Raw genomic sequence first — 27403 nt, forward strand, 5'->3', positions numbered from 1 at the left:
ATTGAATCATCAGTGATGATCCCATTCATCATAACATCCATTGAATCATCAGTGATGATCACATTCATCATAAAATCCAGTCAATCATCAGTGATGATCCCATTCATCATAACATCCCTTGAAGCATCAGTGATGATCCCATTCATCATAACATCCATTGAATCAACAGTGATGATCACATTCATCATAAAATCCAGTCAATCATCAGTGATAATCCCATTCATCATAAAATCCAGTCAATCATCAGTGATGATCACATTCATCATAAAATCCATTCAATCATCAGGTGTGTTGGTGGAGATTATACTGGCGGAAATGAAACCGACGATCAATCCTACGCACAAAGGAATGCACGTTTCACTGTGAAGGGAGCCCTCACTATACACTACAGAGCTCATTTTAAGCCCGGGAAAATTGACGAAGTTCGACATTAGAATGGTCTTACCATTATTGTGTGAGAATATAAGAATTTCTTGAATGACGTTGATAACATATTTGCAGGGCTTGATAAATAGACCTAACATCTCCACATATACCAGTAAGTGAATCAACAAGTTATTGGCTTGTGAAATATGAAATTCACAAAAATAGAAACAGCAAATAGAATTCAAAGACAGTAAAGGTGTTTAAAGGTAACTGTCATTGAAGTTTATTTCTTTTCTGGAACTCTATAAATTATTCTGTTGGACAGATTGTTTTATGTCACTGGTTGTGTTGAAGCCTGCATATGTGTTGTGTGTCTGGTAGATCTGCATAAAGATCATCTCTTTGTGACACTGCCCTCGGTAATGGTTGATGTTGGAACTTTGCTTATATTCTGCTTCATCAGAAGCAATGTGATCATACTGATGCAGCAATATTTTGTTGAGACATTTATTTTTGTGCATATTTGATGTCTCATTCTTTATGGTTTCATATTTCTCAGTTGAGAGAAACGGCAAAACCATTCATATGAAATATCTCTGAGCGTGTGATTCATTTGGGTGCTTTTGACCAAACTTACAACTAAATCAATTCGCCAGGTTTAACATGTTCAACTCAAGAACTACCAGTGAACCTGTCAGTTTTTCCAAGTACTTGGACAAAGTCAGTGAAGTGCACATTAAATGCCTTTGCATGCCCTGTGTGCTGGTGTCACCAATCTGTGAGAGATTGACTGATTCCTGGCTACTCTTGTTTTTTTTCAAAATGAAACAAGCACAATTCCCATGAATGTAGCTTTTGTAGACAACTATTTCTGTCTTTCTTGAGGTGAGTTTGGAGTTTGGACTTTGTTGACTGAATTTTGAGAGGTAACATTTCATTCCTGCAGTTAATATGGATGGGAATATTTTATGGTTAAAAAGGCAATCTTATTGTGTTAATCAGATGAAGATGATATTTACAGAGCGGGGAAATCCCTAACTTTCAGTGTATGCTCCACAGTGGTGTAACAGAGGGGGACATGTTTTCACATTGTTTTTGGTTTTGTTCTACTGCCAGTCAAGTTATAAACACCATGGGTAGAAGTTTTACAATCCGATTGAATCATGCTCTCATGTGAGTTTCAAAATGTTTTGTTTTGATTCATCCATTCATATATATATGTCAGGCAGATATATATATATATATATATATATATATATATATATATATATATAAATGATATATACACCTTTGAATATATATGTATGCATATATATCTATATCTATATATCTATCTACATCTATATATATATATATGTGTGTGTGTATATATAGATATATACGCATTTGCATATATACACACACAAAAATGAGGTAAATGTGCACTCGGTGTACATGTGTATATATGTTATTATTGTCTGCCTGACTGATATAACAAAACTTAAGGGTTCTTGTACAGAGGTGCAACTGTAGATTTTGATTATGGATATGATATGTTTATTTGCAGCATTAAGTTTATGATTCATATCGAATTGGGATGAAAATATTAGTGTGCTGATCACACACGCTATGGGTTTGTGCAAACATTTTGCATTTATTAATAATTCTAGTCACAAAGAGGCTTCGATTTGTCGTGGGTATTCAAAGTCTGTCAAGACCATTAAAGTATTTATGAAAATATGCATTCAATGTTGTTGTGTATATGTAATACATGTACTAAGTAAACATCTCCTGGAGGCCGCCTCAGTGGTGTACAGTAGTGGTGAGAGCAGGTCTGCCCGGAGAGCGGGTTGTTGATGGTTTGATGCCCGTCATACCAAAAGACGTTAAAAGATGGTACTTGCTGTTACCCTGCCTGGTGCTGGTCATTGTGGTGATAAAACAAGTGCTGGTCCGCTTGGAGTAAGTGGAATGTGACTGAGTGGGGTATGCCTGTTTAACTGCAACATGGTATTTACGTGGGTTAGTATCATAAAACCAGACTTGTACAAGCAGCCACACACATGCGCATACACATTGCTATATAAGTGAAATAATCTTGAAAGCAACGTTAAATCAATTTCACTTGTACTGCTATTGAATATTATATTTTTTGTTCATGTTTAAAAAGAATTTATGCAAGTGCATGAATTAATATATGCTTAATATATGTAAAGAGTATTAGTGAATTAATACTGTCATTAGGAGAATCTCATTAAGGAGATATGACGTCATTTGCTTAGTTCGATAATGACACTTTATGTTTATGCAGAGCCTGGTGTCTTTGATGGAATTAATGGCACATGAGTGCTCACCTTCTGCCTAATTGAACCAGTTTGAATGTGGATTGGTGGGTTAAAATGTATGAGCTGGCTTCTGGTGTGTACATTAACCATTGATAGTTATTTAAATGTTACCATGATATAGCTGTAATATTGCTGGCTGCGGTGTAAGACTCAGTCACTGGAATTCATCAGATGACACATAAATGTTCTAAATACTAATTTGATTAAGGAGTTCTTTTGGATACAACATTTAATTGAATACTGCAACTTTCTTAAGTACTATATCGTTTCTGTACCTAACATCACCAATCCGTACTGTATCACGTGTAAGTTTTCATATAATAAAAGGTAATTATGTATTATTTTGTTATGGTTCTGGGAGTCTCGTCATAAACATGCTATGCTATTGACAGCATGCATTGAACGATGGGAATGGCTTTCCCTTTAGGGCAAGCAATATTCCAGCGCTCAAGCCTTTGGTGCCTTAATTTCACAATCGAGCAGGTTCTTTCGGCGAAGATTTCAAAGAGTATTCCATGCGACTCTTCCACAAAAATTGACTGGGTCACAACACTCAAGGCCGCAGTAAAAGTTTCATTTTTTTATGGTTGACATGTGGAGGACATTTCCAAACTTTCATAATCAGTAACAAAATGATGTGCGATGCAATTCCCCGATATGTTTTCAAGTGGACATTGACTTTCCTTTGCGTGTGTTTGTAACGCTCGCCACCTGCTGGTCACTCCTACACTCAAATTTTTGCGAACACGTGGTATCATCACTATTTGATAATTATTCGTAAAGAAATGTTTATTATATAGCCGTAATCGTACAAATGACTTTTTTTTATGATTATGGAAATGTTTTTTGTCGCTTTTATGTACATATTTAACATGGTGAGTAATGCTAACAACTATTCGGACCCCTGAACAGCTTTCTATGGATAAGGGTCTTTAGGATCTGGAGCCACTCCTACTGCTGATCTGCAAAGAGATGGTCCAGATGCTGCCATCTAACTGCAAGTACAACCGACTGGAGCTCACTGGGGTTGCGATCAGGAGATTAGCTGGCTGAGACAGTAAGTTGATGATCCCATTCATCATAACATCCATTGAATCATCAGTGATGATCGCATTCATCATAACATCCATTGAATCGTCACTGATGACCCAATTCATCATAACATCCATTGAATCATCAGTGATGATCCCATTCATCATAACATCCATTGAATCATCAGTGATGATCCCATTCATCATAAAATCCAGTCAATCATCATTGATGATCCCATTCATCATAACATCCCTTGAATCATCAGTGATGATCCCATTCATCATAACATCCATTGAATCATCAGTGATGATCCCATTCATCATAACATCCATTGAATCATCAGTGATGATCACATTCATCATAAAATCCAGTCAATCATCAGTGATGATCCCATTCATCATAACATCCCTTGAAGCATCAGTGATGATCCCATTCATCATAACATCCATTGAATCAACAGTGATGATCACATTCATCATAAAATCCAGTCAATCATCAGTGATAATCCCATTCATCATAAAATCCAGTCAATCATCAGTGATGATCACATTCATCATAAAATCCATTCAATCATCAGGTGTGTTGGTGGAGATTATACTGGCGGAAATGAAACCGACGATCAATCCTACGCACAAAGGAATGCACGTTTCACTGTGAAGGGAGCCCTCACTATACACTACAGAGCTCATTTTAAGCCCGGGAAAATTGACGAAGTTCGACATTAGAATGGTCTTACCATTATTGTGTGAGAATATAAGAATTTCTTGAATGACGTTGATAACATATTTGCAGGGCTTGATAAATAGACCTAACATCTCCACATATACCAGTAAGTGAATCAACAAGTTATTGGCTTGTGAAATATGAAATTCACAAAAATAGAAACAGCAAATAGAATTCAAAGACAGTAAAGGTGTTTAAAGGTAACTGTCATTGAAGTTTATTTCTTTTCTGGAACTCTATAAATTATTCTGTTGGACAGATTGTTTTATGTCACTGGTTGTGTTGAAGCCTGCATATGTGTTGTGTGTCTGGTAGATCTGCATAAAGATCATCTCTTTGTGACACTGCCCTCGGTAATGGTTGATGTTGGAACTTTGCTTATATTCTGCTTCATCAGAAGCAATGTGATCATACTGATGCAGCAATATTTTGTTGAGACATTTATTTTTGTGCATATTTGATGTCTCATTCTTTATGGTTTCATATTTCTCAGTTGAGAGAAACGGCAAAACCATTCATATGAAATATCTCTGAGCGTGTGATTCATTTGGGTGCTTTTGACCAAACTTACAACTAAATCAATTCGCCAGGTTTAACATGTTCAACTCAAGAACTACCAGTGAACCTGTCAGTTTTTCCAAGTACTTGGACAAAGTCAGTGAAGTGCACATTAAATGCCTTTGCATGCCCTGTGTGCTGGTGTCACCAATCTGTGAGAGATTGACTGATTCCTGGCTACTCTTGTTTTTTTTCAAAATGAAACAAGCACAATTCCCATGAATGTAGTTTTTGTAGACAACTATTTCTGTCTTTCTTGAGGTGAGTTTGGAGTTTGGACTTTGTTGACTGAATTTTGAGAGGTAACATTTCATTCCTGCAGTTAATATGGATGGGAATATTTTATGGTTAAAAAGGCAATCTTATTGTGTTAATCAGATGAAGATGATATTTACAGAGCGGGGAAATCCCTAACTTTCAGTGTATGCTCCACAGTGGTGTAACAGAGGGGGACATGTTTTCACATTGTTTTTGGTTTTGTTCTACTGCCAGTCAAGTTATAAACACCATGGGTAGAAGTTTTACAATCCGATTGAATCATGCTCTCATGTGAGTTTCAAAATGTTTTGTTTTGATTCATCCATTCATATATATATGTCAGGCAGATATATATATATATATATATATATATATATATATATATATATATATATATATATATATATAAATGATATATACACCTTTGAATATATATGTATGCATATATATCTATATCTATATATCTATCTACATCTATATATATATATATGTGTGTGTGTATATATAGATATATACGCATTTGCATATATACACACACAAAAATGAGGTAAATGTGCACTCGGTGTACATGTGTATATATGTTATTATTGTCTGCCTGACTGATATAACAAAACTTAAGGGTTCTTGTACAGAGGTGCAACTGTAGATTTTGATTATGGATATGATATGTTTATTTGCAGCATTAAGTTTATGATTCATATCGAATTGGGATGAAAATATTAGTGTGCTGATCACACACGCTATGGGTTTGTGCAAACATTTGGCATTTATTAATAATTCTAGTCACAAAGAGGCTTCGATTTGTCGTGGGTATTCAAAGTCTGTCAAGACCATTAAAGTATTTATGAAAATATGCATTCAATGTTGTTGTGTATATGTAATACATGTACTAAGTAAACATCTCCTGGAGGCCGCCTCAGTGGTGTACAGTAGTGGTGAGAGCAGGTCTGCCCGGAGAGCGGGTTGTTGATGGTTTGATGCCCGTCATACCAAAAGACGTTAAAAGATGGTACTTGCTGTTACCCTGCCTGGTGCTGGTCATTGTGGTGATAAAACAAGTGCTGGTCCGCTTGGAGTAAGTGGAATGTGACTGAGTGGGGTATGCCTGTTTAACTGCAACATGGTATTTACGTGGGTTAGTATCATAAAACCAGACTTGTACAAGCAGCCACACACATGCGCATACACATTGCTATATAAGTGAAATAATCTTGAAAGCAACGTTAAACCAATTTCACTTGTACTGCTATTGAATATTATATTTTTTGTTCATGTTTAAAAAGAATTTATGCAAGTGCATGAATTAATATATGCTTAATATATGTAAAGAGTATTAGTGAATTAATACTGTCATTAGGAGAATCTCATTAAGGAGATATGACGTCATTTGCTTAGTTCGATAATGACACTTTATGTTTATGCAGAGCCTGGTGTCTTTGATGGAATTAATGGCACATGAGTGCTCACCTTCTGCCTAATTGAACCAGTTTGAATGTGGATTGGTGGGTTAAAATGTATGAGCTGGCTTCTGGTGTGTACATTAACCATTGATAGTTATTTAAATGTTACCATGATATAGCTGTAATATTGCTGGCTGCGGTGTAAGACTCAGTCACTGGAATTCATCAGATGACACATAAATGTTCTAAATACTGATTTGATTAAGGAGTTCTTTTTGAGGTGTTATGAATGCAAATCAAATGTTTGCTTTTCATAAGGGCGTGTTTTATTTTTTTGTGATTTTAATTGGTATACTGACATTTTATTTGCCATATTAAGCGCGATGCTCCAACGAGCACCCCCTGACCAACTCTAGACCAATAAGTAACCCTTAAAATTGCCCCGAATATTTACATGGCAGTTAATATTTTCTTCTGTACATTACACATCTTTTTACAGAAGAAGGAGCGTAGAACTGGTATATAATTGCCTCCAAAGTGTTTTACTTCCATCAACGTTTGATCACTGCTGCACAGTCTCCGAAAACAAATTTAACTGGTTGTGTATGGTTTCAATAAGTGCCCCATCCTTTGTAAATTTTCAATGAGCCTTGGGCACTTGGGCACAGTGAATACGATACTATGACCTAAGACAACCCTGAAATAATGAAACTGTATGCCATATCTATACAGGAACTAACGTGTTTTTATGCGTAGGTAGGGGTGTCTTATAGAAGGAAAGACATAGAACTTCATTATTTTGATCAGAACTTTTGATATTTTTTTATCAGGTTTTTGATGTTTAACTTAGGCATGTTAGGAAGCTGATTAAAAACTGAAACGATTTTGCTTTTGATGTCTGTTTATGATACCGTAGTTACCAGTCCAGATTTATTTGCTTTGTCATTTCTCCCATACATACAGTCTGAGGCAGTGTTAACTTGAGAGCTTCTTGAAACAAAGAGTATTCATATTTCTTGAGGCTTGTCAGCACTATGTTAAGAATTGTTTTAGGTGTTTGTTGATTTTCTTTATATTGTACACAGGCCTGTCATTATGCAGTTGGAATGAAAGATAATTGTTGGCTGGAACATACTCTGGTCATGTAATAATAAATAAACTAAAACTAAAAATACCACTTTACAATTTTTTTCTTTTGTGAGTGGGTTATATAAGTACATTGGATTTTGTTTCTGGTGCCTACCAATATGAGTATTAAATCAAAGACACTGGCATATGGGACATCAGTACAGACCAATTGTTTCACTATTATTCTTTGGTTTGTTTGGTTGAAGTTTAATACTCCTCAGGTGTCTTTGTTAGCTGTTTAACGCTGCACTCAGTACAATTCGAGCTATATGGTGGCGGTCTGTAGATAATCAAGTCTGTACCAGACAATGTAGTGACATTATGAGCATCGATCTAGGCAGTTGCGATACGATGACAGTGAGCCTGACCACAAGATCCATTTAGTTGCCTCTTATGAGAAGCACGGGCTGCTGAAGACCAGATCTTCACGGTTGATTCAAACCCACGATATTTTAATCCAGGCAGTACTAAGGGACGCAACTCTGCACAGCTAATTGCGGTGCTTTACACAACTGGCAGCACCATGGCGAAATTGAGTTACTGAGGATCAATTATAGTTGCACGTACGTAGTGTATAAATATCGGGTGAATCTGGGACTCGACCCTAGGACTTTCAAATCCTGTGATTTACCAGTGTTATATTTGACATGGCCTATTTCAAACATAACGATGACACACATTCACCACGGACGTATTTGCGAGGAAAACTGTCCACATACGTTTACATTAATACAGAGGATGTGTTTTGAGTACATCAGTCCCTCATATACATTTATTTGAAAGATGACGACACAATAATAAGACACGCGTTCTCTTTATAATGGATAAGCAGACAAAGACTACGACAATCTCATTAAAATCAGATCTTAGTTTTCGCTACCGCTGAACAAAGATCTGAGGACACTCATTACGGGTCACGTCAGAACGACCTTTTAATTCTCGATTAAAGTCGTAAAACTGATAAAATGGTCATTCTATAATTTCTTACATATGGCCTAGATTGTATTGATATAATCATAAAACCCATACTTGTCGTTCGGAATACCCTCTGTTAAATATTTCGAGATTGCATGGAAACACATTCCGTCTGTCACTTTCATGATCTGGTAAGCGACGCTATGATTTTAATGAGATTGAGACTACGACAACAAGTTACGAGGGGCGTTCAATAAGTTTTGCAACTTGGACATTTGTGTTTACACAAACAATGTCAACTTGTTGCAGGTGTTACACTAGTCATATGATCAGGTTGACACGTGTCATAACAAGTTCCAGACACAACAATAAGATGGGATGGCTTCATTAACCTAAGGGTGGTCACAATCATGGATTCCCTCAAACATGAACAACGCGCTGTAATCAAGTTCCTTACATGCTCCGGTTCACAAGTCGAGAACGGCACAGGCCGCCATATGTGAATGTGGATTCGAACAGTTAAATCACCCACCCTGCATCCCAGACTTAGCCCCCAGTGCCTATTTCCTGTTCCGGCAAATGAAATCTGCCCTACGTGGAAGACGTTTCCAGGATGACGAGGACATAAAGGCTGCCACAGAGGCGTGGTTAGAGGGCCAATCCGCGGATTTCTATAAAAGATTGAAGGACAAATAGAATAAGTGTATTGAGGTCAATGGAGATTATATTAAAAAATGAAAGTTCAAAAGATATTCTGTGACTTGGTCTTATATTGAAGTTGCAAAACGTATTGAACGCTCCTCGTAGGTGCAGAGGTGTAGTGGATTTGTTTTGTTCATCATTCATACGGAGACATACGGAGGCGGCAGGCAGCAGTGCTGAAGTGGACGCTTTCCCTCAGCCAAATGAAATCACCAAGAGAGGAACATATTATGATTCCTTCCCAAGTTGTGTGGTTACCGATAAACCAAAAACACACAAAAGATGAGATACCAGATCTCTTTATTCATGTAGAAAAGCGAACTACAACAAATATTGGAACAAGGCCTCGAACCACAACTACCCCATAGAAATACAAACTGGGCAAAATAAAGTATACACTTAAACATTGGATTTGGTCTAAAAATTTCAAACGTTATCAAACTTTACTTGGCAGAAAACAGTCGCCAAAACACTGCCAACTCAAGGTCTAAAACACAACTATAATACCCCTGTTAATTAATCACTATCGAATAACCATGTCTTGTTTGTTTCATATTGTTCGGCAGTTTATTTGCCTCTCCCGAAAACGATCCTATTTTAATTCACATTAAGGTCAGCATAAAACTATGAACTAATCTTCTCTAGGATATGAGTGAAAAATAAAGCTCTTTGATCAATAAAATAACTTACAAGTAAAAAACGAATAATTAACTGCGTGAAAACGAAACAAACAAGAGAGCCACAAAACTCAATTCTGGTTGCACAGAGATATAAACAACAAAATGAAATACAATAATACAGTTCTGTTCTAAGTTTGGTTAAAAATAATATGACCCTCTAAGAAAGGGTTAAAGCAATAAAATAATACACACATAAAGGTAGGATAGTGAACAAAATGTTCAAGGGCATGGTGAGGTTCATCCAAAAATATGACAAGAATTAGGGAGGGTCATTATTTTCAATACATTAGTAGACCAAAACACTCTGACCGATCCTTCATCCTCTGTAATAAATGACCTGTTCCTAACTGAGCTGATATAATTATAAAAAATGGACTCTAATACCGAAAATCAACGTCTAACAGGTCGAGGTATTTTACAAGTTTTGGCACCTATAGAAATATAAAGTGCGAATCAGTATAGCGGGGACACTAGCGGGATCCATTTCAGTTTCTAGGTTCTGGACCTTTGCGGCTTTTGGTCTTTTCCCTTATTTGAAACAGTTGCATTTGGCCGTAATATCTCCGAAATGATACATTGTGTTATTTTGTTGGCGTGTGTATGTCGTCATTAATAAAGTAGCTTACTACCAGCAAACGAAAAATTAACTGCCTGAAAGCAAAACAAACTATAGCTGGTCATCGGCTTAAGATATAGAGAGCCACATATAAACTCATTCTGATTATAAAGAAATATAAACACCAAAATGTTAAAGAATACTGCAGTTCTATTCTATGTTTGGTAAAATATAAATTTGCCTACACTGAACATAATCACCATAAGGTTGGTGTTTTACCAAATCACGAGCTTGTGAGGCATTGTGAATATTCGATGAAAGACGTAATAATTCAAAGCTTACAATAATGTTTAATCAATATGATAATTCATCTTAGTCGACATTTCACAATGTCGCTCAAGTCATTGAACATCATACCTTTGATTCTGAAAGTTTAATTCAGAATGTTCGTGTTCAATATGCAGCAGAAGTAACAGATTAGCAGTTGCTCTGCACTGTTACTATCTTCCTTTCCCCTTATAAACACACCACTGTAATCGCAGGGAATGGTGAAATTAACTTTGCAGCAGAATTAATGATGCCAAATCGTGGAAATCATAATCAGTAAACGAAACAGTGCAAACCATAGCGTACAATAAGTGAACAACATAAAATTATTAACTATACAATTCATTTGTAACAATATTTTTAATTAAAGATAACCAAAAATGACAATTTATATTTTGTCTACAAAAGGCGAAATACAATAAAAAAAATCACTTGTTTCGGATCACATTCTTACATAAACATATTTCAATTCCCCTCATTTCAACAATGCGACGAAATTACCGAAATGTTTGTACAGAAAGGATGTGCTTGAGTGCAAGGCCAAAACGTTCTGAACATGTGACGCCAGAGGATACTTGCGTTACAATGTGACGTCACTTTTCTACAATGCTGCCATTGCGAACGTCTATAGAATTGTGGTATTTCTCAAGTTTTGGATAAAACGTCGTTGAATTGTGTGTTTTGAGATAATGAACACAGGCGCATACCATATTTATGTTGTGATTTCTTACATTTATCGCCCGTTTACATAAAATAGTAAAATAGTAAGGCAGTAAAATCACAGTTTCCGCAGAGAATGAGATACACATGTCTACATTCCAACATTCCAACAGAATTGACGATGGTCAAAATCAGAACTTCCCCATGACTAATGCAACATTTAAAAACAATAGTATACAATTAGTGAATAAAATTAAATTATGAACTTAGAGAGCACTAATAAAACTATGTGGGGAAAACAAAACAAGCTGAATGGCAATAAACATAAGATAACTTCAAAAACCCTTGAAACATTTTTTCAAGTGGAGTAGGTAACCGTTTCCATTATGAGGCAGCTTCCACATTCTGCGAGGTGGTAGGTGGTTCTTGTTGTTGATCTGCAAAGGAAGTTAAAATATTAAAATAATTCAATGATAAGTTGGGCATGGAAGTAAATTTGCATTGGTTATAGATTATTTCGTTAAGGGCTTATCTCAAGCTCACAGAGAGGTGGTGTAGATTGAGCAATGGCCTGAACAACCTATGACCTATATTTTTGCATGTTCTGGTTTCGGGCAAAATCTCGCAAAACTGTGTCAATATAAGATGAGAAGCTACCCACATACTTTCAGCTTATTAATCGGTTAAACTTTCAAGCTATCTTTTTTCGTAATAGATTTCAGGATCGCTTCACACATTCTGGACATCGTATCCCGTTGATGATTTTATGCATAACCTTAACAGCCATATAAATATCAATCTTAACTCTAACATATGTGTGTCCTCATATCAAACAGTTAGACAGCGTGAAGTCTCGCATCTGACAGAGTGTTTTTAGTCGTCTTCATTTGTTAAATACTCCCCAAAAAAACCATACATATATTTATCGCAGTATTCACATATAATATCTTTCTGAAAATGATTGCAACAAAAGATTGAAATTCATCTGAACTTTATTACCATCTTGGTTGAGAGCCCAAAGAATTTTTCTCAGGCTTTCTCTAACGTCAGACAACTCATCTTCAGCAAGTTTATCTGAAAATACAATATTCACGAGCACGCTTAAACTAACTGAGGACTAGTTATTCATTTAATAGAGTGCAGTCATCACTGGGAACTGATTGATAACTGAAAGTGCCTCAAGTTTGAGTATGAGGTAATACCTAAATCAGTAGATAAGTAAGAGAAATCATCCGAACTTGTTTACCTTCACTTTTAAACTTCCGATGACGGTCTCTCACATCTGTTATAACTATTATAACGGACTGCTTATAAGAGATTTGCAATGACCTATTTAATGTATTAACTAAGGCAAAACAAAGATGCACTGTTAATAATAATATGCACTCAACAGAAACCATCTAGAAACATAACATATATGAAGGAAACAAGGTCTGAATTGTCTTTATTTTAGAGAGTTATTAATGACTGATAATATATTTAAATTAATGAACAAAGATGGAATGACTTTAGTACCTCGAAGTAGTCACCGCCAATGGTCAATTTCACCACTTATTATTGTGTCACCGTAAAAGAGTTGAATAAAACAAATTATCATTATATAAAATATCAATTCGGCTCGTACGAAAAACTCCGACCCTTAATGTATATTGTAAAGAAGTAGACAGAGCTGCATATAATATTTTGGATGAATAGTTATAGCTATATGTGGTGAGAAAGCAACAAGTCCACTGTACACATGTATAACATAACAAATGTGAGTGTGCCAAACTCTAGTGTGTGCCCAAAACATGTTTCTAACAAGGTGTTTTGGTTGTCATCGAAGCATTTGTCATCATAAATTGTCTCATGACATGACATCAAACAATGTGTAATATTTGTCTCTACAACATTAATAAACATGTCTCGCATTGAACCCAAACAAAACACACCCACACTATCAAAAAATAAATAAAATGTCTATCTCTTTACTATAACAAGAGACAATGAGTAACAGACATGTCTGCTATATCCAAATATTTGACTGAAAGGTGTTCATATTTGATGATGATCTAATACTATATCATCTGAATGATTTAGTTGAAGTAATGAATTTTTATGACTTTATACTTACCATATTTGCAACTCATGCTGTAAATTAATAAGAAGTATGGGCCATATTCAAAATAAGACCGTTAAAACATTAAACCAGTTTGCAAACTGTAATCCATTTAGTATGTGACCAGTTATAATAAAGAATGCATACAAACAAAATGGAAGAAATGGAGGAAAACAATAATCTACCAGCGCATGTAGGACTACTGACAAATCGTGGCGATTTAGAGATAAACACTTTATAACACCACTTCCACCACCGCTACCACGACCACATCCACCTCCACAACCACCACCGCTACCACTACCACCATAGCTACCACTTCCACCACCGCCACCACGACCACATCCACTTCCACAACCACCACCGCTACCACTACCACTTCCACCACCGCTACCACTTCCACCACCGCTACCACTACCACAACCGCTACCACTTCCACCATCGCTACCACTACCACTTCCACCACCGCTACCACTACCACTTCCACCACCGCTACCACTATGACTTCCACCACTGCTACCACTACCACTTCCACCACCACTACCACTACCACTTCTACCACCGCTACCACTGCCGCTACCACTACCACTTCCACCACCACTACCACTTCCACCACTGCTACCACTACCGCTTCCACCATCGCTACAACTACCACTTCCACAACCGCTACCACTACCACTACCACTACCACCACCGCTACCACTTCCACCACCGCTACTACGACCACATCCACTTCCACAACCACCACCGCTACCACTACCACTTCCACCACCGCTACCACTACCACTTCCACACCCGCTACCACTACCACCACCGCTACAACTCCCACAATCACTACCACTTCCACCATCGCTACCACTACCACCACCGCTACAACTCCCACAATCACTACCACTTCCACCATCGCTACCACTACCACTTCCACCACCGCTATCACTACCACTTCCACCACCGCTACCACTACCACTTCCACACCCGCTACCACTACCACTTCCACACCCGCTACCACTACCACTTCCACCACCACTACCACTACCACTTCTACCACCGCTACCACTGCCGCTACCACTACCACTTCCACCACCACTACCACTTCAATCACTGCTACCACTACCGCTTCCACCATCGCTACTACTACCACTTCCACAACCGCTACCACTACCACCACCGCTACCACTTCCACCACCGCTACCACAACCACATCCACTTCCACAACCACCACCGCTACCGCTACTACTTCCACCACCGCTACCACTACCACTTCCACCACCGCTACCACTACCACTTCCACAACCGATAACACTACCACTACCACTACCACTACCACCACCGCTACCACTTCCATCACCGCTACCACTACCACTACCACCACCGCTACCACTTCCATCACCGCTACCACGACCACATCCACTTCCACAACCACCACCGCTACCACTACCACTTCCACCACCGCTACCACTACCACTTCCACAACCGATAACACTACCACTACCACTACCACCACCGCTACCACTTCCACCACCGCTACCACTACCACTACCACCACCGCTACCACTTCCATCACCGCTACCACGACCACATCCACTTCCACAACCACCACCGCTACCACTACCACTTCCACCACCGCTACCACTACCACCACCGCTACAACTACCACTTCCACCACCGCTACCACTACCACTTCTACCACCGCTACCACTTCCATCACCGCTACCACTACCACTTCCACCACCGCTACCACTACCACTTCCACCACCGCTACCGCTACCACTTCCACCACCGCTACCACTACCACTTCCACCACCGCTACCACTACCACTTCAACCACCGCTACCACTACCACTTCCACCACTGGTACCATACCACTTCAACCAGTGCTACTACTTCCACCACCGCTACCACTACAACTTCTACCACCGCTACCACTACCACTTCCACCACTGCTACCATACCACTTCCCCCAGTGCTACTACTCGCACCACCGCTACCACTACCGCTTCCACCATCGCTACTACTACCACTTCTACCACCGCTACCACTACCACTTCCACCACCACTACCACTACCACTTCCACCACCGCTACCACTACCACTTCCACTTCCACCACCGCTACCACTACCACTTCCACCACCACTACCACTACATCTTCCACCACCGCTACCACTACAACTTCCACCACCGCTACCACTACCACTTCCACCACCGCTACCACTACATCTTCCACCACCGCTACCACTACAACTTCCACCACCGCTACCACTACCACTTCCACCACCGCTACCACTTCCACCACCGCTACCGCTTCCACCATCGCTACTACTACCACTTCCACCACCATTACCACTACCACTTCCACCACCGCTACCACTACCACTTCGACCACCGCTACCACTTCCACCACCGCTACCACTACCATCACCGCTACTACTTCCACCACCGCTACCACTACCACTTCCACCACCGCTACCACTACCACTTCCACCACCGCTACCACTACCACTTCCACCACCGCTACCATTACCACCTCCACCACCACTACAACTACCACTTCTACCACTTCCACCACCGCTACCACTACCACTTCCACCACCGCTACCACTACCACTTCCACCACCGCTACCGCTACCACTTCCACCACCGCTACCACTACCACTTCCACCACCGCTACCACTACCACTTCCACACCCGCTACCACTACCACTTCCACCACCGCTACCACTACCACTTCCACCACCGCTACCACTACCACTTCTACCACCGCTACTACTTCCACCACCGCTACCACTACCACTTCCACCACCGCTACCACTTCTACTTCCACCACCGCTACCACTACCACTTCCACCACCGCTACCACTACCACTTCCACCACAGCTACTACTTCCACCACCGCTACCACTACCGCTTCCACCACCGCTACCACCCCAACTTCCACCACCGCTGCCACTACCACTTCCACCACCGCTACTACTTCCACCACCGCTTCCATTACCACCTCCACCACCGCTACCACTACCACTTCCACCACCACCCCCGCTACGACTACCAACACTTCTACGAAATGCGACTTGCCCTATTCAACACTTAAATATTTCATAGGAAAGGTAAATTTACCATTTGCCGATCGTTCCACCTTTGATTATTGTTACTAATATTCTGGAGGAAAAAAATAGACGGAACAGTTACATTAAAAATATGGATCAAACATTTCTTCATAACTATTTTTTTTTATTATATACCAACGTTTTGTTTAATTGGTATGTTGTTGTTCATTCTAAAACTTTATGTTTTTTGCTTATAGTAATGTGTGATTAAGGTAACTTCATCCATCTTTAACATGACCCAAATTGTCAAAAGATACTTGGCAAAAGAAGAAAGCAAGAAGATAAAGAGGTCATTTATAAATATAATGGGAATATATTTCTAAACATTTAAATGGGATATTAATATTTACTGATATATGTTTGTATGGGAATGGGACTGCAGTGGGGAATTCATGCAAAATAAGACTTACGTTATTTGGAGAACAAACGAGCCAACACAGATGGTGAGCAAAAGAGTGGCGATTACTCGCATCTCTAGTTCCCAGTGAAATGTAAGTGTGCCTGCTTTTTCTGGAATGTAAACACAGTCAATAGTACAACATGGCCAAATATAAAAGTAATTCTTTGGTTGTATTTGGGAAGGTAATACGTAATTTAGTATTGGTTAACCGAGGAAGATATCCACGCATCAGTACTGTCATTAGATTGACACTGAACCTGAATCAAGGAAGGACTTCCTTTATATTCCCAGAAAGAATGTACTTCTATGTTTGCAAAGTTCAGTCATGTCAAACCTTTGATTTCTCAAATTTGTACACCACTTTCTCACATCAAGTTTGACGCATCAGTGACAAAAATGATGTCCGATCCATTTCCCCAATTTGACTTGTACCATTTTCCCCCTTGTTTTTTGCAGGTAAGCAGTTGACTTGCCTTTGCATGTATGTGACGGGTGCCACCGATGGGACAGGATGCCCTCGCCTTTTCGCGAACACCTGATATCACTCCTATTTGACGGTGATTCATAAACACATGCTCGTGGTATAGACGGAATCGTACAATCGACTCTGTTTTTGGCAGAGTTGTTTTATGAATATTGAAAGGGTTGTGTAGCTTTTATTTACAAACGTCCAAAACGTCCATAACGTCCAAATGGCGTTTCTGTTCACGTTCAATTGGATCGCCTAGCAATTTCACGCTGCGACGTTTCTGACTGGAGCATACCAATGGCTCTCAAGGGCTCATTTTCAGGCATCTCCAAAGTTCAAATAATGATTGAAATTTGATGTTTTTCCGTGTTGCAGTAGTCAACACAAGCAGAAGCATACCGAATCCCTACAACACGCATGCTTTTGTATCCTGGTTTAAATTGGACGCTTCAGTGACAAAAATGATGTCCAATGCTATTTCCTTTTTGACTTGTACCAAATTTTCATGTATGCCTGCCTTGTTTCATATGAACATTTTGTAACAGTTGGCATCGATGGGGAAGGATACGCTCACCTTTTTGCGAATGCCTAGAATAATCACTGAGTGATAGTGATTCATAAACCCATACTTATGATATGATCGAAATCTTCCAATGGACTCTGCTCAGAATTTTTATCATTATGGAAAAAGGTTTTGTCACTTTTAATTGTTTCATTTTATGAATTTTATGGTGAGAAGGCACACTGTTATGATGTCCACCCATGTCAAATTGAAACACTGATAGTTAATGAACGAACTGAAAATGGTCATGGCTTACACGTTTGATTATGTTAACTGATGGCTTAAAATGACGCTGCCTACAACATACAAATAAGTACTCTGTGAACTGTCAACCTGGAAGCAAATAGATATTTTTGTTGTTCATGACTGCAAATCACAATTGTTCATAGAATACTGCATTACTAACCCTCATTCCACTAAAACTATCATGTGTGATATTCAATGTACAATTACCTTACCTTTATTCTCCCCGGTGCATATGGTGCATCCGGGTTTGCATCTCTGAACCTTGTCTTCCCAGAGAGGTAAACATTTGGGACATGGCTTCTCGCAGACATCACCGTAGTAGCCATGTTTACATGCCACACACTGTCCTCTGTCCTGTTGGCATGACTGTTGATGTTCTCCGCAAGCTAAACTGCAGTTTGCTCCAAATCTGCCATCAGTACAAGTCGACAAGCACTCCCCTTGATCATCACAAGCAAACCCATTACATTTATGTTCACACGAATGCTGGCAGCGATTCCCATACCGATTACTCTTACATTCAATTGAATCGTTACTGGTACTTAGATAACATCTTGTAGCCCCATCTGCACAAGGGATGTTACACGCTGGACCTTGGTATCCATCTATGCAACCTAAACTGCATAAGGTGGCACCTGTAGCATCCACTTCACATCTGGACTGTTGACATGTTTCCTGGCAGACATGCTGACAATACTTATCTGCAAATCCTGTTTTACATCCTGTCAAGCATCGACCAGTGCTGTCACAGTCGTTGTGTAGACACTGTGGACATTCAGTGGCAAATAGTGGGGTAATGATGACTGAAATACGAAATGTGAATCTCTCATGTAATTACATAACAATGAATACATTGTGAAATGTAAGGAAACAAGACTAGAATGTTAAGAAACTTGCTTACCCAAAAGAAGACTGAAACGGTATTCACTCTTCATCCTAGGCTTGCCTAAAAATGATCACATAGATGTTACGAGCACGGTAATGTAAACATGGTTTACAATATGCAGACAATATGAAGATCATTACTTTTATTTGTTTGGCATATCATTTCCATAATCTTTTTATCACAGAAATATAATGTATTCTCCGAACTCCTTGTACAGTATGAAAAGGATAAGCTATTCAAATCAGTGTGTTTGGCATCAGCTGTCAGTTGTTGCTTCATATTTGCTCAAGTCAAGCCAAGAAACATATGTCAATAAAGCACAGATTGAGTGGTGTCTGAATATAACTTTCTAATTTCATTGAAGACTCATTAGTAGATACACTCCTACGTGATTCAGTTCTCATTATTAATATACGCAGGAAATGATATCCGTGTATGTGTTCTTTCTGACACTATTTTACTGGAATTTGACAACTATGAAAATATGTAATGCACATGAACGCGAACAGAGGAACATTGAATCCCACAGACTTCCATGTGCAGTGATGGCAACTAGATGTAGAACTACAGGACGCGGCAGGGCACACTTACACACTAACAGAATACCACAAATTCATCTAAATTCATGTTGGACAAAAAGCAAAAGTTTAAATCATTTTCAACAGTGTCGTAGAAGCAAATTTAGAGTTCATGACGAAATATTTCAGGAAGATTCAGAAACTGTTTATCTGGTATCAGTAAACTTTGAAATATCCACACAGAGTGGAGAAACAGAAACAGATCTTTAAACACAATTCACATGATGAGCACATTAAGGGAATTGACATTTATGTAATTGTGATGCTGGTTGCTGTCGTAGCATAAGCCAATAAATGGGCAAAAAGAGATGAGAAACCTGTGTAATGTCTGTCAGATTGGTTTGGGTATGAGCGTGATATTATCATTAATTGGCAGAATGCACAAACATAAAAGAAGGAAACATAATTGAGATGGACCCATTCTGTCCCAGACCGCTGTCATCTAAAGTCAGGCTGCCATACACGAAACGTTTTAGTTGTTTCCACTTACTTATATTGGAGATTTTACGTGCGCTTTCCGACTGCAGCGTATTTCGCACACGGGCCTGGCCAGGCCATTTAATGTGTTTCCGAAAAGGGGAAAAAGTTGTTTGGCAATCCAGTAGGTGTATTTCAGTGGTTGCTTATATAGAATTTTGGAATTTTTGAGATTTGGAAAAAATGCCAAGAGGGTTTGGGGGGCGAACTAAGGGAGCTGAGTATGGAAGTTTGTTAGTTTGATTATGTGGTTTGGTTTTGGTAGTTTATTGGGGTTTTAAATGCGTTTTATTAGTCCTGTTTTGATTAAGTATACGCCTAAGGCTTTGAATTTTTCTATTTTATTTTGTGGGTTTAGGATTGCTTCTAGAGTAAGAGCCTTATTTAGATTTAGGGTGGTTTGTAGTGTAGTTCGAGATGTTAGGTAGTGGGTGCAGTGTATGAGTGCGTGTTCTGGGGTTTCTTGTTTGCAATGTGGGCAGGTTCCTGTTGCGTGTTTTCTTATTATTTTGAGGTGGTTATTTAGGTTGGTATGTCCTGTTTGGAGTTTAGTGATTACTCTGTCGATTATTTTTGACGGATGTAGAATTTTTGGTTTGGTTAGGTGTTTTTTTTAGAACCTTTTTGATTTGGCTATTTGAGTTTAGATATAGGTTATGCCATTTTTTGGTGATTTTTTGTTTGTTGACACTTTTAATTTCTGATTTGGAGATGGGTAGGTTTAAGCTTATTTCTGGGATTTTAAGGGATAGTTTAGCTGCTTTAACAGCGTTTTCATTGCCGTATATTCCTACGTGGGCGGGGATCCAAATGAATACTATTTGTTTGCCTGCCTTAGTTAAATCGTTTGAGCTTTTTAGTATTTGATTTATCAGTTCAGGCGGTTTTTGGTGTTTTTATTTTGGAGGGCTTGTAGTCCACTGAGTCGGTAAGTATTAGGATTTTTTGTTGGTTTTTAGATTGTTGATTATGAAGGGGTGAGGCCATGCCCATTAGTTCGGCCGTGAATATTGATTGATTGTTTGGGAGTCGGTAGGATTGTGTGGCTTTAGTTGGTTGTGTGATGTGGACCCCGAAACCTGTGTGTTTGGAGATCGGATCTGAGGATCCGTCTGTGTAAATGTGACACCAATTTGGCCAATTTTCATGTATGTATGCTAGTGTGGTGGTTTTTGCTATGTTTGGGTCGGTTTGTTTATTTATTGTGCTAGCTAGTGTTATGTCTATTTTGGGTATTTTAAGTTTAGGGGTGAAGGTATTTGATTTTTTACAGTTTTGTTTAAGCTTGTTTATTTGGTGTTCATTTAAGTAATTGGTTATTCTTTGGGATATTGGAGTAAGAAGAGGGTGTTTTCGAGCTAGGGTTTGGTTTTTGGGGCTGATATTTTTGTTTATTAGGTTTTGGATTAGGGGGTTGGATTGAGACGCGGCCCAGAAATTTAGGGTTAATTGTTCCCTATGTAGATTTAGTGGCATTTCCCCTGTTAAGGCTTGAAGTGAAGTGTAGGAGGTGCCATGTTGAGTGCGTGTTATTAGTTTTAGAGCCTGATATTGAATTGAGTCTAGTTTGTTGCTTAGGGATTGGTTTAGGGTGTCGTATATGGCACATCCGTAGTCTATTTTAGATCTAATAAGTGATATATAGAGTAAGAGGGGGGTGTCTTTGGAGGCCCCCCCCCCCCCCCCCCCCCCCCCCCCCCCCCCCAGTTTGAGCCAGTTAGGCATCTTAGCGTATTTAGATCTTTGCTACATTTAGTTATTAGATTATTTATGTGAGCGTCCAAGGAGAGATGTTCATCGAAAATTAGTCCTAAGAATTTGGTTTGTTTTAGGAATTGTATTGGTTTGTTGTTTAGCTGGAGTTTTGGGGAGGCGGGTTTTATGTTTTTGTGTTTAAATACTATTCCTGTAGTTTTTTTCCGAGTTAAGGGAGAAGCCCCATTTGTCAGCCCATTGCTGTATTTTGTTTAGAGATTTTTGAAGTAGGTTTTGGGCCATTTTAATGCTTTTTGTGCGGATCCAGAGGGCTCCATCATTCTCGAATTTAGATGTGTTTATTTTAGGGGATAGGCCCTCGAATAGATCATTTATCATTATATTGAAGAGGGTGGGGCTGAGGATACTGCCCTTGGGAGTGCCATTTTCTAGGGGACATTGGTCCGGTAGAGTTTGGTCTATACCCACGGTTATTTTACGATTGTTTAGGAAGTCCTGGATGTAGTTTATTATTTGACCTTTGAGTCCTATTTTTTGTAGTTTATGTATTAGCCCGTCGTGCCATACCATGTCAAAAGCTTTGGAGAAGTCTAAGAAGATGCCTGTAGTATATTGTTTGCTGAGTTGTCCTGTTTTAATGTCCTGCTCTAAATGGGCGAGGTTATCTAAGGTTGAGCGGCCAGGAGTGAAACCACTTTCATCTGGGTTTATGATGTTATTTTGAGTTAGGTAATGTTGTAGTCTGTTTTAGCCATAGATTCCATTACTTTACATAAGTTTGAAGTTAAGGAAATTGGTCTATAGGAGTTAGCCTGATTAGCTGGTTTATTAGGCTTAGGGATTGGTATGACTAAGGCCTGTTTCCAGGGAGTAGGTACTTGTCCGTTTTGATAGATGAGATTGTATAGTTTAAGTAGTGCCTGGAGTAGTTTAGGGGGGATTGTAATTATTTGGTGGGAAGTTAGGTCCAATCCTTTTTCCTGTTTTGGATTACGTAGAGTAGCTCCTCCATTGTGTAAGGGTGGTTTATTTCTAGGTTGTCATTATTTGGTTCTTTGGTGGATTTGTTTTCTGTTTTAAGTTTATCTTTAAATTTTTGGCTAAAGTTGTTGTTACTGCTTACGGCCGAAAAGTGGTTGGTGAGATTATTTGCCTTTTCGGCGGGGTTTGTTGAATTATTAATGTTAGGTGTTTTTTTAATGACGTTTTAAGCCTCTAATGGCGTGGATTTTGCGCCAGACCGTTCTGGCGTCTGTACGGTTATTTATTTCTTCACAGATTTTTTTCCAGTTTCTGGTTTTAGATATTTTGACTAGACTTTGAACTTGTTTAGTTCGTGCGCCATTTTTAGATGTTTATAGTCGCGTTTGGCTTTATGGAAGTCTGATTTACGTTTACGTCTAGTTTGTTCTATTTCCTCGTTCCACCATGGTACTGTAGGTTTGCCTGTTTTAGTTGTTTTAAAAGGGATGGAGGTTTTGGCTGCTTTTATTATATAATCTGTTAGGTTTTTACAGTAGATTTCTGGATCATTATTATCTATTTCGTTTAAGTTAGCTTCGTTGCAGATATCTTGGAATTGGTCCCAGTTAGCTTTATTGTAATGGAATTTTGGTTCTTGGTTTTCTGTTTGGATTGGTACGTTTGTATTTCCTATGGTTATGTTTATGGGGAAGTGGTCACTACCTAGCGGGACGTCATGCACTTCCCATTGAATACTTTGAGCTAGATCTGCGGTGCATATGGTTAGGTCGATAGCCTACATTTTTTGGTTTATCTTATCGTACCTCGTGGGTTGGTTGCTATTTAGGAGTACTAGGCCGTTTGTTTCTATCCATTCGGAGATTAATTTGCCATGATTATCTATTTTATCATCTATGCTCCATGTAGGATGGTGAGCGTTAAAGTCTCCTAGGAATATAATAGATTTATCGCATATTTGGAGTAGTTTGTTTAGAACCTCAGGTTGGACTTTTTGTTCCGCCAAGTGGTAAATATTTATGATGTTTATGTTTCGATTATTTAATGTGATTTTAATGCCGTTGGCTTCTAGGTTTGGCGTGTCTATTTTTATTTCTTCGTAATTTATATCTTCCCTGATAAATATGATCCTCCTGCAGCTCTTCTTGTTTTGGGTTTAGCTCTGTCAGTTCTAACTGAGTTGAAGTTAGGTAGTGTGAATTTGGATTTTTTTTAGAATTTGGTTTCCTGGATACAAGCAATGTGAGGGCCTTTATTTAGTTTAAATTTAGTTTTTAGTTAATGGCCGTGGGAGGTGAGTCCATTGGCGTTCCACTGAAAAATATTTAGTCCTTCCATTATTGGGTTCGGGTGATTGGTGATTTTTTTAATTTTAATTTTATTTGGTGAGTTCTTTTAGATGGAGGTTAAAGAGGAAGAAGGGAAGATCGGTTAAATTTAGATTGAAAGCTACTTTGTGGAAGGATTTCATGCTAGCTTTTGGTGAGTTTTGACTATGCATGTATGCTAGAAGTAAGGTGAGGTTATTTAGGTTTTGGGTGTTGGCTGGTTGGGAAGTTTGGTTTGTTTTAGTTGGAGTAGTGTCTATTGTTTCCACAGTAGTGGAGAAATCTTCGTCATCGGTTAGATTGGGTTTAGCTGATGAGATTCAATGGGGGAGGCATGTGCTGTGGTGGGTTGCGGTTTCTCGGTAGGGGCCCCAGACAGAGCTGTCGGTTATGGGTGTGGTGTTTGTTTGTGGGATGGTGTTTGGGTGTGGTGTAGGGAGGACAGGTTTGGATGCAGGTGTAGCAAATTTTCGTGTTAGGATTTTAGCCTTGTCTATGTTTATGTGTTTGTTGGCCTGCTGGGTGAGTGTGTGTCTGTGTGGGCATTGGTTTGAAAGTGAAGTGTGTTGGGTGGATTTGCAGTGGATGCACCAGGGTGTGCATGTGCCTGGGCAGTCTGTTTGTGCGCATTTTTTACATTTAGTTTTAGGGTATGTGCATTGGGAGGCAGTGTGGTTGTATTTGAGGCACTTTGAACATTGCTTAACCTGCTTTATAGGGTTTGACTTAACCTGCTTTATAGGGTTTGACTTCTAAGTTGGTGTGGGCTCCGAAGGATGTGTTTGGGGGCTTTGGGGAATTTCGCGGTTTTTTTTAAGTTGATTATGACAATGGAGGTTGGGACCGTTTTTCCGTTTCTAGTTGAGGTTATTCTACGCGTGCTGGTGATTAGGGATTGAAGGTTTTGGTCTTGGTTTATGTTAGCTTCTAGAGAGTATAATTGTAAGTCCTCAGTTAAGTTGTTCCTTTGGGTTAACCCTAATTGCGCCTCGTGTATATTGTTGCCAATTAGGTGTTTGTTTGATTACCGTGACGTGGAATATTTGAGTTATTTTATTCGCTGCATTGTAAGTTTCTCGGTTAGAGAAGATTATCTGGTATCCTTTGTTGGCTTTTTTAATATTGTTGTAATTTATTTTTTCTCTTTTAAACCAGAGTCCTATTTTATCTGCCGAAAGTTCTAGTGAGAGAGTGGTGCCTGAGCCTGCTGAGAAGAAGTAGAGGGCGATGGTGGTGATGTAGGCGGGCGGAGAGGGTGTGGGCGATGGAGGTGGAGTGGGGGTGTCAAGTTTGCGCTTAGTGTTTGCGTTTTGAGGTGGCGAGTCGGCTGGTTTGGTGGGGGTGGTATGTACCATGTTTTCGCCACACTCGGTAGGGACGATGTATTGAAGTGACCTCCCGGAAGTGTTGTGTGCTTCCGCGGGCGTGGGTGAATCAGGAGCTGGGATGTTTGCAAGTGTGTCTCTGCGGGTGTCAGTCATGTTGTTTTTTTGGTGTTTGAGTTGGAGTGTTTGTAGGCGTGAGGTGTAGTGAGTGGGAGGGTTGTTTTGGGAGGTGAGTAGTAGTATAGGTAATGATGGTTCTGGCTCACTTACACTGGAGCAGGATTCATATACCTATACCACCACTACAGATGGAATTGTTTATGCGTAAATGACTATGCGATTCAACGATAGTCATAAGATTCAGCTAAATTGGCTCCAGCTCACCACCACCTGGAGCCAATGATATAAATTTTTATAGGTAATGATGGTTCTGGCTCACTTCCAGTGGAGCCGGATTTATATACCTATACTGCTACTACAGGTGGCATTTTTTATGCCAAAATGATTATGCGATTCAACGATAGTCATCAGATTAAGTTCAATTGGCTCTAGCTCACCAATACCTGGGGCCAATCATTGCTTAAGATGAGCCTAAATGGTAATAAAAATATTCTTGATTATTTTTATCGATAAAGCAATATTCAACATTTTTATTAAGTTCTTCGTTCATTTTACTAGGAGACCAGACTATATAACTACACTCTTCTTGTAAATTGATAAGAAACAATTGATAACCGTATTTGGTTGGTTTGACATCACTGATATAATAAAAACCTTGTGGTAATTCTCTCCATTTAATAGTTTTTTCCATTATTATATATTTTTATGTAAGCATTTGTCTAAATGTGATCAAACGATAGTAAGCAATCTATTTTTAATCTCCAACCAGTTCTTTGGTTTTGGCACGGAATAATTGACACGCTTGTTGCCTCCCCTGTTCTATGAACTTTTTTTTCTCATCCTCGCTAATACCACTGGTCTTATGAGATTTTGATCGAATCTCCTGCTTCATTTCATTGTATTTGGTGAGTTCCGACAGCACTAAACGAAACTCATCCTCGGATATCTTACAATCAGCCATTGCTGTCGAAATATGATCCTCAATGCTGTTCAACTTTGCTTCGGCGAGTATCCGAATACTATCGTGTTTTAATGCTTTCTTTTGTAACCTACGAGAAATGAATTTTATCGCTATTCCTGCCAGTCCCGAGACTCCAGCTGTTATTTCCATGCCGAGCACGATAAGCGCGGCGATTATAGTTGATAGTAAACCGACACCGGCTACACCGAGTCCCATGCCAGATACTACAAGAGCGGTGTCAACTCCATCCAGAGCATTCTGCGATACTTTTTATACAATCCAAGTCTCAACTCCCTATCCCTCTCTATTCGATGTTTTATGTCGCTTATTTGATGTAATCGAAATCCATCAACAGTTTCCATCTTTTCAAATGCTTCATCGAGCGCTGGATATAAACTCATAGTGTATATTACGATCATATAATAGTCTTTAATTGGTCTTGCTTAAATGTTTTGAGACTATACATCAATCTTATCAAATGTATATTATACAGCAAGAATATCTTAGAAAGAGAAATGCTGT

The 27403-nt window shown here is 39.1% G+C and overlaps 1 protein-coding gene and 1 long non-coding RNA gene across 2 annotated transcripts; both read right to left on the reverse strand.

Annotated features, from left to right (window-relative positions):
- Positions 1-9689: 9689 nt before the first annotated feature.
- Positions 9690-12909, reverse strand: LOC125377561. The gene is made up of 2 exons (XR_007219743.1): positions 12629-12909; positions 9690-12066 (listed from the first exon to the last, which is right to left on the reverse strand). It is a non-coding gene; the product is annotated as an uncharacterized LOC125377561 (long non-coding RNA).
- A 1912-nt stretch (positions 12910-14821) lies between these two features.
- Positions 14822-16039, reverse strand: LOC125377360 (glycine-rich cell wall structural protein 2-like). The gene is made up of 3 exons (XM_048390412.1): positions 15818-16039; positions 15568-15578; positions 14822-15293 (listed from the first exon to the last, which is right to left on the reverse strand). The coding sequence occupies exons 1-3, from the start codon at positions 16037-16039 to the stop codon at positions 14822-14824; spliced, it is 705 nt and encodes a 234-aa protein (XP_048246369.1).
- Between the last annotated feature and the right edge of the window lie 11364 nt (positions 16040-27403).

The sequence above is a fragment of the Haliotis rufescens genome, unplaced genomic scaffold (genome assembly GCF_023055435.1).
Source record: "Haliotis rufescens isolate VD_foot unplaced genomic scaffold, xgHalRufe1.0.p SCAF_9, whole genome shotgun sequence".
Taxonomy (NCBI): Eukaryota; Metazoa; Mollusca; class Gastropoda; order Lepetellida; family Haliotidae; genus Haliotis; species Haliotis rufescens.